The 13,725-nt window shown below is 42.1% G+C and overlaps 1 protein-coding gene across 2 annotated transcripts in view; it reads right to left on the bottom strand.

Moving 5' to 3' along the window:
• Window positions 1–259: 259 nt before the first annotated feature.
• The window catches only part of PIEZO2 (piezo type mechanosensitive ion channel component 2), a 505,679-nt gene continuing 492,213 nt past the window's right edge, over window positions 260–13,725 (bottom strand). Inside the window, exons 50-56 of one of the 2 annotated variants that reach the window (XM_032399040.1) lie at window positions 10,840–11,028; window positions 10,407–10,499; window positions 8,936–9,108; window positions 6,945–7,073; window positions 5,650–5,729; window positions 2,910–3,093; window positions 260–1,832 (exon numbers count right to left, since the gene is read on the bottom strand). In XM_032399040.1, the coding sequence (XP_032254931.1) occupies window positions 1,580–1,832; window positions 2,910–3,093; window positions 5,650–5,729; window positions 6,945–7,073; window positions 8,936–9,108; window positions 10,407–10,499; window positions 10,840–11,028 (1,101 nt within the window). In that variant the 3' untranslated portion in view covers window positions 260–1,579. The remainder of the gene's footprint in view (window positions 1,833–2,909; window positions 3,094–5,649; window positions 5,730–6,944; window positions 7,074–8,935; window positions 9,109–10,406; window positions 10,500–10,839; window positions 11,029–13,725) is intronic. The other variant, XM_032399041.1, reaches the window with a different exon arrangement.

Below are 13,725 nucleotides of genomic sequence, written 5' to 3'. Positions count from 1 at the left end.
TTTCCGAAGTGCGGAAGTATGTTGGCTTTCACGTTTGAAGAACAAATATGCACTAGTTTTCTAGAAGACACTGAACAGCTCCATATTCACCGTAACTTTTGGAAATTAATTTGTTACCAGTTGTGTCCTGCTTATATTATTCACATAGAATAATATAATCTTATTATTTGCATGAGAAAGACAAATCCACCAAGAAGTGAATTCTTCTCTCAGTTGATTTTTTTAACACTTTGTACACAGTATTGAAAACAATCATTTTTCCTACTTAATGCAAAAGAGGCAGAATGAAGAATATTCTTGAAATGACTTTGCAAGATGTGCTTTATTTTAAGTCAGTCCTGAACCCAAACTACATAGGATCATTTTTTTGACGTATTCTAGTCCATTCGATGATTCCTCACAAACTGTATTTTAATACGGAATGAAAACTACATTTCAATCATAAATTTTCATGCTACATTGTTATTTAATGAAGAGGTTGTATTACCAATAATAATAATTTAAGAAAAGGCCATTTTTTATTTCCCCAAGCTCAATATACATATTTCTTTCATAATTATGAACTTAAAAAACCCGTCTCAGATGTAAAAATGTGAATTGGAATATGTAAACTTTTGATATACCTGAAAAACAGGAAGGAAATGTCACATACTGGAAAACACCATTGCCTTAAATCATCGAAATGGGAAAAAGCGTGTTGAGGGATGGGGAAAGGTAGAAGAGCGTTCATGACCTCAGTTAGTAAAGAGTTACAAAGTCAGAGTATTCATTCCACGCCCAGCTGGGCACCATTTTTATCCTTCCACCTGGAGCCTGTGTGTGACGGGGAGCAGTGACTGAAGCAGGACAGCCACCACCACTGAAGAGAGTCACGAGCTGGGCCTCAGCAAAGCCGATGTCCACATATTTGTTTTGCTGTTTTTTTTTTTTTTTCCTGAGAAGTCACTGGTGTTTAATGGAAAGATTTTTTATTAGTCTTCAGTTAAGATAAGGCAGTAAGAGTGTCACTAACGTTAACTTTTTGCTTAGAATGAGGCTTATCCTTCCTCTGGTATCTTCATGGGTCCTTGGCTCCCTTTCTCGTTTCCCCCTAGAAATCCGTTCAGGAGTTTCAGCCTCCTATTGCTGTTGCCTATTTTCGGGGTGTGCTGAGGCCATCTGTTCTCCTCACAGCAGCTTCCCCATGGCGACAGAGCGCAGCGTTCGCCATTATAGGATCTCTTCAGGTCCCCGCGCAGAAAAACATGGGTGTCTTTCTTTCTTCCTTCTTCTCTCCTGTTTCTCTGAGGGAGGAGACCCATAAATGACTCCTTTGCATAGTCAATCAGAATGCAAGACACTGTTGACTAAAACATAAAACAAGTAGCCCTGATTTTGGAGAAATGGAATTACAAATAACTTTTTCAACAGTGCCTTCATTTGCAAGGTAGCTTAGACTGCAAAAGGAAGTCAGCTCCTTTTGAACACCTGTCAGAAGAGAAACCATTTCCGTCCAACTAGAAATGCTTAGCTCTTATGAGAATATTGTGCTTTTTAAAAAATTCAAATGTTAACTTGATTTGCAGTCTGTCTTAAAGTATCAATTTGTTTTTTCTCTAGTCCATTTGATCATGGTTTCTGGTGAGCGGTACAGGAATATTAATTTGGCATAGAGATCTTCCTCTAATTCCAGTTCCCCTGTCTCTCGAACTAAAAAAATATCTGTGCACAACTTCAGGATTCGATCCACATTTGGAAGCTCTTCAAACATGATGGAGTGAGAAATTCCACTGAAGAATTCACGGACAAACTTCCCAATCACGAGGACAACTGAAGCATATAATCCCATGATACTGAAAAAAAAAAAAGTAGAAATTGTATCTACTAGTTAAATACAGTTAATAGAACACATCTAAGAGAAAAAAAACAAACAAACAGTATTTCCCTCCAATTCTATGAAGATATGATAAACTTATCAAAGCTTGAAGTTTTTCCCTTACAGAACTATAAGACTTAAAAAATGAAAATTAAAAAAAAAAAATCTCAATTCTGGAAATGACCAGTGTTAACAGTTTCATGGATGAACTTCAGGTAGTTTTACTGCATATATTATATAAAGAAACCACATAATATATTTGGTAAAAATGCCATTGTACTATATACACTTTTCTGCACCTAGCTCTTTATTTTTATAAATACAATTTTGCATAGACAATGATTTTTTAACAGACGTTCGTGTCTTGTTGGGGATGTATGTGTCCTAGCATTTAAGGATCAGAAAACTGTGAAACGGTAGCTTCAGACCATTCTGGACATTGGACCATGTCCCAAACTGCGACGTCTGACTGAGGCCATGTCTGCTAAGGTCAGAAGACAATCTAAACAGAAAAGAGGTAACCTTACATCAATTTCTATGTTTAAACACTTAGTGGCCTCAAACATAACAGGAAGGTGTAGAGTGAAGAAACTGGACATAGGACTTCTAGACCTGTCCTTAAGGGTGTTACTGACATCAGGCATTTTGACTTCTTTGGAACTCCGGTTCTTCATTTTTTAAAATGAAGGGCCAGTGACCTATGAATTTTATTTTATTTTATTTTATTTTATTTTTTAAAGATTTTATTTATTTGACAGAGAGAGATAGCGAGAGCAGGAACACAAGCAGGGGGAGTGGGAGAGGGAGAAGCAGGCTTCCCGCCGAGCAGGGAGCCCGATGTGGGACTCGATCCCAGGACCCTGGGATCATGACCTGAGCTGAAGGCAGACGCTTAACGACTGAGCCACCCAGGCGCCCAGCCAGTGACCTATGAATTTTAATGTTGCAGCTATTAAGTTCAAGAATTCTAGGAAGATACAAGGCTTCCCATCCTCAACTTTATATGATACAGAAGTAGACTCTTGTAACTGTTAACTGTAAAATAAGTTCTTACCCGTAGCCAGCCAAGAACCCCAGACTTGGGGGGCTGACTTTGTCATTGAAGACCACCAGTTCCAAGGCCTGGGCATGCTGATTGAATATTCTATTGCCAGTCAGGTTGAGAACCCACCACTCACTGTTAGATTTAGTTGTATTGTCTCTGGACAAAATGATGGTGATATTCATGAAATTATTTTCTGGAAGCAGAGAAAAATGAAATCAAGTTAGCATGAGACTATTAGGATTTAATGCAATTAGCAGTCCTCAGATGGCAAAACCTAGTTACTACTGTCCATAGCATATGGTGCCAGGATGAGTAGGACACAGGGACATGGTAACAATGTGAGTAGAGAAAGAAAAGTGGGCCCTAAGTGTACATAAAGTTTCTCCTTGTCATGAGACATGTAGCTCACTGCTGCTGAGTGAGCATGGCAGACACATCACAGGAGAGAGGGAAGACCCATCACCTGAGTGTCTTTGCTGATAATTCCAAACAACTAGTTAGACATTTAAAAACCCAAATCACTGAGTTTTTAGTCATTTGACTAATTCAATCTTATTACCAGCATTTATTGCATGTCTTTGAAGAGGGAGACACTCTGTCAGGTGATAAGGGTTACAAAGTTGAGTACAGCATGATTCCATATCTCAGCGGGAACAGGCCATGTATACAAGTGGGACTTATGGGCACTATAGGACCTGCACCAGTGAGGTTGTTAGCATGGGGAGACTACATCTGCTTGGTAGGATCCAGGAGGGCTTCGCAGAGGAGACGACTTCTGAGCTGAGTTTTGCAGAGTGTGAACTTTAGTAAGTGGAGATGGAGGGGGAGAGGAGGCTAGTTCAGGAAGGCTTGGTGACATGAAGCTCAGTAAAGTTCTGAAAATCCATGATGTGTGATTAATGATTGCTTTTGTTGGATCACAGAGTCAATATAAAAGAATAGTAAAAGGGTGGAAAAAAGCTTGGGAGTTCTCTGAGCAAGTCTTTCTAAGAAAATACCATCCCTGTCAATGATAATAGGGTCTCCGTTGAGAGTCCTGGTGGTGGACTGTGAGGCTAGGGGCTGTGTCTGCATTATTTTCTGCTAAATTCCTGGATCAGAGGGATCTGGGACAGTGCCTGGTAATGAATGTCTATTTGATGGATGGATGGATGGATGGATGGATTGGATGGATGGATGGATGTATGGACTGATGGAGAGTGAGGCAGGAAACTGGTAAAGAGAAAGAAACCCTTACCCAGGACAAATGTGAACCACCCAGAATGCTCAGGAACAAAAAGAATCTTGGTTCTGAAGTCTAGAGAGTTCTGAGAGGGAACATCTGGCCTAGGTTTGAATCTAGTTTATTCACATACTGGCTGTATAACCTCTGCTGAGTAATTCACACCCTGAGCCTCAGTTTCCTCCTTTACAGATTGGCAATAGCCACCAACCTATGCTAAAGATCAGACATAACTAGGTAAAGATCATTAGAGAAGCTGTTGGGTTGGCAGGACCCAAGAGCACCAAGACCATGTGGTCTGGACAAGAAGTCATTGGCTGGACCTCAGATGACTCACAGCCAATAGGCCTGTATTTGCGGAGCACAGAACATGTGGCTGAGAAAGGGGAAAATAAGGGTGGGGAGGGGCTGGGAATCTGGGCACAAAGTGAGGCTGACCCTGCAGGGAGGTGCCCCATCTTCCTGAAGCTGAAAGGAAGTGGGGGGAATGGGGAAAATTTGAGACCCATTGCCAGGGAGAGGGAGGCAGCTGAAGGAGTGCCCTAGCAGGCTTGCGGGATCATCTGTGAGGTTCAGCAGCTGTGAAGGGCCCACTGACGGACAGAAGCATTTCAGAGGGAATGACTCATGGTTGAGCAATTTGTGCTCTTGGACTAAGCATTTCTAGAACTATTTGGACTGAAATGGAAATACCAAAGTTCTCAAGGCATCTCACAATTACCGTGTAAGACATATGTATTTTTGACTGTTGAGGAAGAAAAGCATAGAGATGTGGGACCCACCCATGCTTGTCTTCCGAACCTCTATCCTGCCTCTACTTCTGGTGATCTCAATGGGGGCTTCCAGTTGTTTACTTACATCTAATCAGACCACTGGAGCCTGGTCTCCAGTGCCTGACGCACTGCCTGGTGACCATGAGCAACCCACGTTGACAAAGGAGTGAACATGACTTGGATAACTGCTTTGTCCTTCTACCTTTATCACATGTACACATCTGCTCTGATCCAGGCAACTGATGAAGTCAAACAATGCTTAGTAATTAATGCTTAAGAATCCCCAAGCATCAACATCCTATCATCATCGTTGTTTTGGGTAAACACAGTCCCTAGAGACTAACATTGATACTTAACCATCCTTGGGCTGAATCAAGTAGATTTCCTGCTCCATTTTTATTATTCTTATTGTGGGGCTTTCATATTTAATATTGCATAAGGCCATTTTCTGCCAAAGAGATGGATGCTAATAGAAACAAGTAAACAGACGGCTGAATCAGTAACCAAAGCTGCTAAATGTGGATTTAAGCCAATCACGTTCTATATCAATGAAAACCATGAAGAATATGGCTGCTGGTGCCTGACTGGATCCTTCTGGCTGGTGACCGCAGCTGGGAGTCTCATGCTTCCTGTAAGCCGTGTCTCACAGGGAAAGAAAACTGGAAAGCAGCTTGAGAAAGGCTGAAAATGCAAACTGTAGACACTGGATAAAAGGATTTTAAAAAATTCTGAAACAATTCCTTCTCATCCTTACCAGACAAAAGTTGCTTTATAGGTTTTGAGTTCGAATCACTAGGTGCTTTCACATAATATGGGTAGATCTTTTCTATAGTCCTGTGTGTTAAGAAAAAAAGGGGGGAGAGTAATGAAGTTTTAGTTGTTTTATCCACATAAAACTGATTTTTTGTTGCTATTTTTGACCTCATCTCAAACAAATGATGGTGAGTCTTTGTACTTCTATGCAATGTGATGTCATCACAATTTCTGGGTTCCATTATAATCAGAAATTTCTGAAGCCAAACAAATTCAGTTGTTTTATTCGAATACTTAGGTAAACTCTGTACATGAGCTAGTTAATGCCTTAAAAACTGCTACAGAGATTTCCCACGTCTGTGACCATTTCTGAAGCAAGCAGCTGTCTTTCTTGCTAGGATCTATGTCTGTACTCTATGGAGATATATAATTATATCTATAATCAAGTAGACTGCATGAATCTATCTAGTGCCAAGAGTGAGGCCCAAGGAGACAACTGGTGGCCTGGACCTGTCCCTCCCTCTGCTGAGGACAAACTGGGTAATGTGAGCAGGTCACTCTGTCCTTCTAGGCCTGTTCTCTCATGGGGAAATGATGGGGGAAGATCTGACAATCTTTGAGGTTCCTTCAACTTTAGTGATTAAAAAAGGCTCTCTTAGGGAACACATGTGAGGACTATATCATGGCTGTCCTTATACTCAACACATTAAAGTGGGGCCAGCACAGACTGGAGGTCAGAACTAGACATTGGCCGGTGAACGTCATTTAGCAGTTTTGCACCCATAGCATTTCCCCCCCCCCCCCCACTAGTTTTCCTATTAGAATCTAAACATCCCAGCTTGGATTTGTTTGAAGTGGAGTACTTATATGGCAGGATAATATATTAAGATAGATTCCCCACCCCCTAAATTTCCTTTTACCCCTTGTCTTCCCCACATCTCCCATCCATTAGCCAGGCATTCAATGAGCCCAAGTCAGGAGTAATAGTAGAAGAAGGGTCTCCCAGGTGCTTTCCCTGGCTTTTGGTGATTATGGTCAGATAATCAGCTTAGATAAGAACAAGGTTTGCTACTCAGAGACAAGATCAGGACTCCCAGGCCTTTAGGTGGACAGAGAGTGAGAGGGGAGGAAAACAGAGCTGCTTTAATGCAACACAACGAGGCCTCCAAGTAGAATTCACTTGAGTTACTGAAGAATGGAGAAAGTTGCATTTCTTGCATATGTGAATTTGCAAATGGAGATTTTGTACCAGATATAGCCATCTGTTAAAGCTTATTAACAGGAGCAATCACTTACACTGGTGTTCTTGCACTTTCTGTGTTGTTGCCGGCTATCATTTTAGCTATATTCTTACGTGTAATATTTTTAAGAGGAAAAGAAAGCTTATCCGTTGCTATTTCTGCTTTTGCACCCAGACTCATGTTTCTGTGAAGAAAGATAAAAGGGCTCAATGTCAGTGATTATTCAGAAATCTGGAAGAGAGATTCAAAAATTCATTTGACTCTTCATTTTATTAATCTCACCAAGTCTTCATTGGGTCCACAACTGTCAACCCCAACCTTTTCTGTCCACCTCACCTTTACGTCCAGCTTCTTAGACAACCAAGTTAGTAAACCCCAGGGAGGCCACAAACACCTTTAAAACAGACGGCAGGTGAGGAGGCAGTCTGCTGACTAAAAGAGAAACCATCTTGATGCTCTGGTATGAATTTCTGCAACACTCTTTATATTAATCCAATGAGGTTAGTCTCCATGGTGACTAATAGAATGCACATTTTTAAAAGAATGTTCAATCAAAAGTTGATCTTTAATGTTGTTAATTTTTTGGTAGCTCTTCAAAGAAAAGGCTAGAAAACAAATTTTTGGCAGTCTAGAATTTCATGTGAGGAACTTCGGATGTAAATTCTAAAGGAGAAAATAAGATTCAGGAAGGAGTTCTTTCAATTCTGAACAGCCCCCTTTGAAATCTTTCTTTACTATTTCCTTGGAAATTCATTTTAGATTGGAGGTTTCTTAGGTTCCTATCATGATTCTTTCTTAATTTCATCCTAGAAGCCAGGAATCATGGACCCAAATGCACCTATCACTTGACTTCCCAAATAAGCTTGCATAGAATCCTGAACCACAAGACTGTAATAACAAACAAACAAACAAACAAACACCAAGCCTTTCAACTACTTTATTGTGTCGAGGTTCCCCAAGTGCTTCACTAACACAATGGGTTTTTGAATGCAGGAGCTTTTCTTAAGACATGTTCTTAGGAATGGATAAGGAAGATGTGGTGTGTGTGTGTATCTATATAGATAGATATAGATATAGATATTATTCAGCCACCAAAAAGAATGAAATCTGGTCATTTGCAAAGATGTGGATAAAGCTAGAGAGTATTATGTTAAGCAAAACAAGTCAGTCAGAGAAAGACAAATACCATATGATTTCACTCATCTGTGGAATTTAAGAAACAAAACAAATGAGCAAAGGTGAAAAAAAAAGTGAGAAGGAGGCAAACCAAGAAACAGACTCTTAACTACAGAGAGCGAACTGTTGGTTATCAGAGGGGAGGTGGGTGGAGGGATGGGTGAAGTAGGTGACGGGATTAAGGATTAGGGCACTTGTGATGAACACCGGGTGTTGTATGGAAGTGCTGAATCACTATATTGTACATCTGAAACTAATATCACACTGTATGTTAACTGGAATTTAAATAAAAACTTAAAAAACAAAAGAGCAAAGTAGTGGCTGCATGCTGGCCATTGGCTCAGGTTAGGTGAGAAGGAGTCTCAGCTCTCCCCCTCCTGGGGCTGCCAGGCTGCTCTCACACCCCACGCGTGCAGAAAAGATCTGTTAGGGTTTCCCCATGTTGGGGGGATGTAATGAGAACTGCGGTTTCCGAGGCTGCAAGTTCTTCGTTTCTTCATAAGACCAAAATTCACCCTTTCAGGGAAATCTTACGGTCATCAGACTATTTCATTTTATAAGTCCTTACCCTTTTCCTTTTCACTTTACCTCTCTCTCTTGTTCACAGAACTCATTGCCAGCCTCTCTTTAGAGACTGAAGTTAGTAGGAAAAAGGAAAACTAAAAAGTTCTTATTTTTGCCAGATTCCCAGGCAGATCATTATTTAATAAACACAAAGGTTAGCTGTAGCATCGAATGAATGTTCCCAAAGCATAATGTCAACTAAAATCCACATCAATTGAATTTTTCTTTCCTTCTAGCCTCCCACCCCCACCCCGAGTTTGGATTGCGGGGAAAGGGGGAAATCATACATGGAAAGACAGTAACTACCTCTGAATACTCCATGAAAAAACAACAGAGAAGCTACTATTGGGGTCCATGAGTTCCTCTATCATTTTCTGCTTACTGGGAGGGCTGATGGTCCACAAAGAATTTGAATTTCCTTCCAGTTCTGCTACTGTTATGTCTTCTTTTTCATAATTTTCCAGAAATTGCATAGCACCCTGTATGTACACAAATACACATGCATAAAGAGATCATATACATGGTGATGAATAGATGAAGTGATTACTCTTCCTATTAACTGACTGCAGAAAGAGGATTTCTTCTCTGGAAGGACAGTTTCTACAGTGGATGGCCTTGGTGCTCCGTGGCACTATTTTGTTCCCCTCTGCACTGGGATGGGCAGCCCCAGTTACACAGAGCAATCTCAGTACCAGCATAGGTATGGAATCATTCCAATTAATAAAGAAAAATCAACGGATTTGGTGTCATTTCTCCTCCCCACTAAGAAGGAAATTTATCAGCTCTTGGGGTGTTCTCTCTCATGAGACAGTCAAATTTAATCCACCCACAATATCTTGGTCCTACCTTCAGAGCTGCACATCCCTTGAGATGAGTTTGGGCAGTGTGCATTATAGGCTGATAATTTCATAAAACAGCTAAGCATCTGTCTGCCTAATCATTTTCTTTAAATAAGAAAGTATTATTGTAAAGCAAATTTTAATTATGAAAAATAAATTTATCATATTATTGTAAGTTTGCAGTGGAGAGAAAAGAATACATCAGCCACAACTTTGCCAACAGAATATTATCACCATTATATGCAGTAGGAAATCATTAAAAAAAATAATAGCATATATTCTTCTTCATTTATGTTTTATCTTGAGAAATGTGCATGCCACGCATAGTCTTTGTAATGATTATCTTGTATTACAAAAGAAGTTGCTTGGAAACTTCTTCAGAAGCTTCAGACAGCATAGCATGTAAATAAAATGAAAAGCGGAAGACCCCTTCTCCCACGCCAACCACCCTAGAGAAGCCAGTGCCTATCAAATTCACGCGATACGTTTGCCATAATTTATTCAACCAGTCCCTACTTGTTGAGCCCTCTGTTGCTTCCAACTTTTGTCAATACAGAGCATGCCATCACAAGCAGGTACCTGCACAGAGCTTTTCCAAAATTTTGAATTACTCCCTGAAGATAGATTCTCAGAGTAGATCTACTGATCAAAGGGATCAGTATCTACCACAATTAAAAACATTTAAAAATATAAAAGAGGACCTACATCTGTTGAGCTTACATTAAAATGTCCTGAATTAAAATTATGTTTATTGACACTTATATCCAATAATACAGACATAATGTCTCAGATTATCCAAGTGGCCAATGGCCACTGGTAATCCCTGAAGAGTCCTTCCCACCACCACAGGCCATGGCAGAACAGTGAATAAAATGACAAGCAGTAAGCTCACCTAGATGAAATGTCTTCACAGACATCTACTATACGCATTTACTTACAGTGTCCCTAGAGAAAGCTTTCATAAATTTATTAAACTTTGGCTGATCCATAACTTTCAACTGGCTTTGCTGGGCACTCATTGTGAAAATGGGCTGGAAAACAAAGAAACAGTGATGTCAACACTCCCGAGGCTCATCTCTGCATCCTGGGTTAAAAGAGAAATCTTTACACAGTATATCATCACCCACTGAGTACCCAATGGCAACTGGCCTCAGGGATCTCTTTTTGAAGTGATTACTCCAGTGCCCCACACCAGAACAGAACTACCCTTTCAATGTCTTCTGTGCTTTATCTCATATGTCACATATTTGCTGACCAGTTAAAATGCAGGGGGGAATCTGGCCGCAAGAGCTAACTGAACATCCTGTAGCTGGTGGTCAGGAAACACGCGGGCAGGGGCGCCAGACCTGGGGGGAGGTACACAGCAGTTACCTGGTACCCTCCCAGGGTAATTGTGACCGAGACATCCAGGGGCTGGTTGATGACCCCCGCCACAGATTTGATCAAGGACATGAAGAGAAGGGGAAACCAGACGATGCAGATGAGCAGAACGATGATCATGCCTCCCATGCCGTACTTCACCACTTTCTTCTTCTTCTGCCCCCGGGGCTGCGGGTATCTCTGCAACAGATGAGTCACACAGGGCTCAGGCTCCCGGCACCAGAAGCAGGCAGGGGGGAGGATGCGCGCTCTTCCCACAGGACCTGACTGAGGCCTGATTGTGCTCTGCTCACTCTGAAGTGGGGAGAGCAAACTTGTCCCCACGAAGTTAGGTAGTGATGTGAAGCTGTAATGAGCTCCCAACACATCTCCACAGTGGTACCATGAGGGACCAATGGGACCTGAGAGAACTTCTCCTTAAAACTGTTGTGTGTGGGGGGGTGCCTGGCTGTCTCAGTCCATTAAGCATCTGCCTTCAGCTCAGGTCATGATCTCAGGGTCCTGGGATCGAACCCCACATCGAGCTCCTCCCTCTGCTTCTCCCTCTCCCTCTGAGAAGTCTGCTTCTCCCTCTCCCTCTGCCCCCTGCTCATGCTTGCTCTCTCTCTTTCTCAGATAAATAAATAAAATCTTTTAAAAAACAGTAAACTATGACTAGGACCGAGTGGCCTGCATTTGTGGGTGTTCATATGCCAAGACTCTGCCTTTCAGGAAATTGTTCTGGCTTCATAAAGTGTATTCATAAAGCCCCTGAAGCACAGCACATTCGACTCTGAATAATCCCCAAGAAAAAGTACTGTTAAAAGAAGTTTACTCCTCTGCTTCACACCAGACAAGAGATTGTGACTGGTAATGTTTCAGTCTCCGATGGGACAGGGTAGAAATGAGTGCCAGGTTTGCTTGGACTCCCTTGACACTGACTTCCCAGACGCCTAAGTTCCTCAGGAAGTTCTACCAGGTGTGATTTAGAAGGCTGATACTCCGGCGCCTGGGTGGCTCAGGTGGTTAAGCATCTGCCTTCCACTCAGGTCATGTCCCAGGGTCCTGGGATCGAGCCCCACATCGGGCTCCCTGCTCAGCGGAGAGTCTGCTTCCCCCTCTGCCACTCCTCCTACTCATTCTCTCAATTTCTCTCTCTCTCAAATAATAAACAAATAAAATCTTTTTTAAAAAAGTCTTATATTCTGAAATATCCATCGACTTACCATAAGATAGAAGTATATATTTAAGTAGAGGTGATACATTAAAATGAGGCTTTTTATTTCTTGAAGATAAAATAACAATAATTCTAAACCTTTTGTGAGCAGGAGTGCCTAGTGTTCTAGGGCAGAGAGACACCGGCCTGCACAAGGAGGACAGGCAATGGGCGTCACCTCCTCACTATGGTATTAAGAAGGTTGCACATGTTGGCTCAAAGGCAGTGAAAGGCTTGTAAGAGCCAACAAATGGGGCCGACACAGCTGCTCCCACGAAAAGTGGCCCCGTATCAACGTGGGGCAGTCATGTGAGCTCTGACTCAGAAACCCCCTCGTAAGAGCTCCCCGCCCATTCGTCCAAAGGAAGTAGTACCTCACGGTTTCCGGTGCCCTGGGTCTTGGGATGCAGTCCTCCCCCCTTGCTGTCAACACAGAAGCTCATCTATTTCATGGAGAAGCCGGGCTATGTGGTGTGTGTTTGTTCACTGCCCATCTTTCTCCAGCTTTCCTGTAGGATGGCCGTTTCTCTTCCCCACTACTAACTTGTTCACCCATGCCTCAGATTCCACACTTTCCAGCACCCCCTGGCCCCTCCTCCTGGCTCCCATTGGGACCTTCTTCCTTTGGCTCTGATACTAAAAACTTTTGCTTTTCTTTTTTCTACTATTCTTTTCCTTAACACCTATAGAGGTTCAGATCCTCTCCATTCTGAAATTATCCTCTCAACTTGCCTCTCTCTTGAACTGATTCTCTCTCTGGCCTTTCTCTTGCCTGTGCTTGGTCCCTCTGCAAGGGCAGCCAGAGGATGACCCTGGGCAAGTCTGTCCAGTGGTGTCCAGCCCAAACTGCCCACCCGCACAATTGTGAGCAAAGGAGATGGTTGTCATTTTTAAACCACTAAGTTTGGGGCACCTGGGAGGCTCAGTCGGTTAAGTGTCCAACTCTCGGTTTCAGCTCAGGTCATGATCTCAGGGTTGTGGGATTGAGCCCCATGTTGGGCTCTGTGCTTGGCGTGGAGCCTGCTTGGGATTCTCTCTCTCCCTCACCTTCTGCCCCTCCCTGTTCTGTGCTTTCTCTCAAAAACAACAACAACAACAACAAACACACACACACACATATATATATATATATATATAGATATAGATCACTATGTTTGAGATTGTTTGATTGCAGCAATAGACAACTGATGAGGTAACTGCTGAATGAATAGCCCCTGGAGCTAGAGGTGGACCCGCGCTTCCCAGCACGAAGGGTCCAGGATGTGAGTTCTCCTAGTGTCACTGTGTGTACATGGACACCTCCTGAGGCAGCCAAGCTGTGATGGGGTAACTTCGAGTGCTAGAAAGTTCTTCATATGCCATTGAAACCTACCAGAGCTTTTGCCCACTTGTCTTAACTCTGTGATCTTGAGTCTTACAAATAAATTCAGATGTTTCCTCTATTTCCCAGTATTTCGAATAGTTACAAATAGCTATTGTTTTTGCCTCTTTCCATTTTTTTTTTCTACTTCAGACAGAATAATTCTTGGTTCTGCCTATTCTTCTTCATTCTTCATGATTTCCAGAACTTTTGGCACCATGATGGTTACCTTCAAAGTCCCTTTGAAGTTCCTTAGAACAGCTCTCATATCTCTCATATTCTGTCATTTTAACAGCTTTTCTGCTCCTTAAAAAATCAGGAC

Source organism: Phoca vitulina, unplaced genomic scaffold (genome assembly GCF_004348235.1).
Source record: "Phoca vitulina isolate PV1807 unplaced genomic scaffold, GSC_HSeal_1.0 scaffold126, whole genome shotgun sequence".
Taxonomy (NCBI): Eukaryota; Metazoa; Chordata; class Mammalia; order Carnivora; family Phocidae; genus Phoca; species Phoca vitulina.
This window is presented reverse-complemented; position numbering and strand designations above follow the sequence as displayed.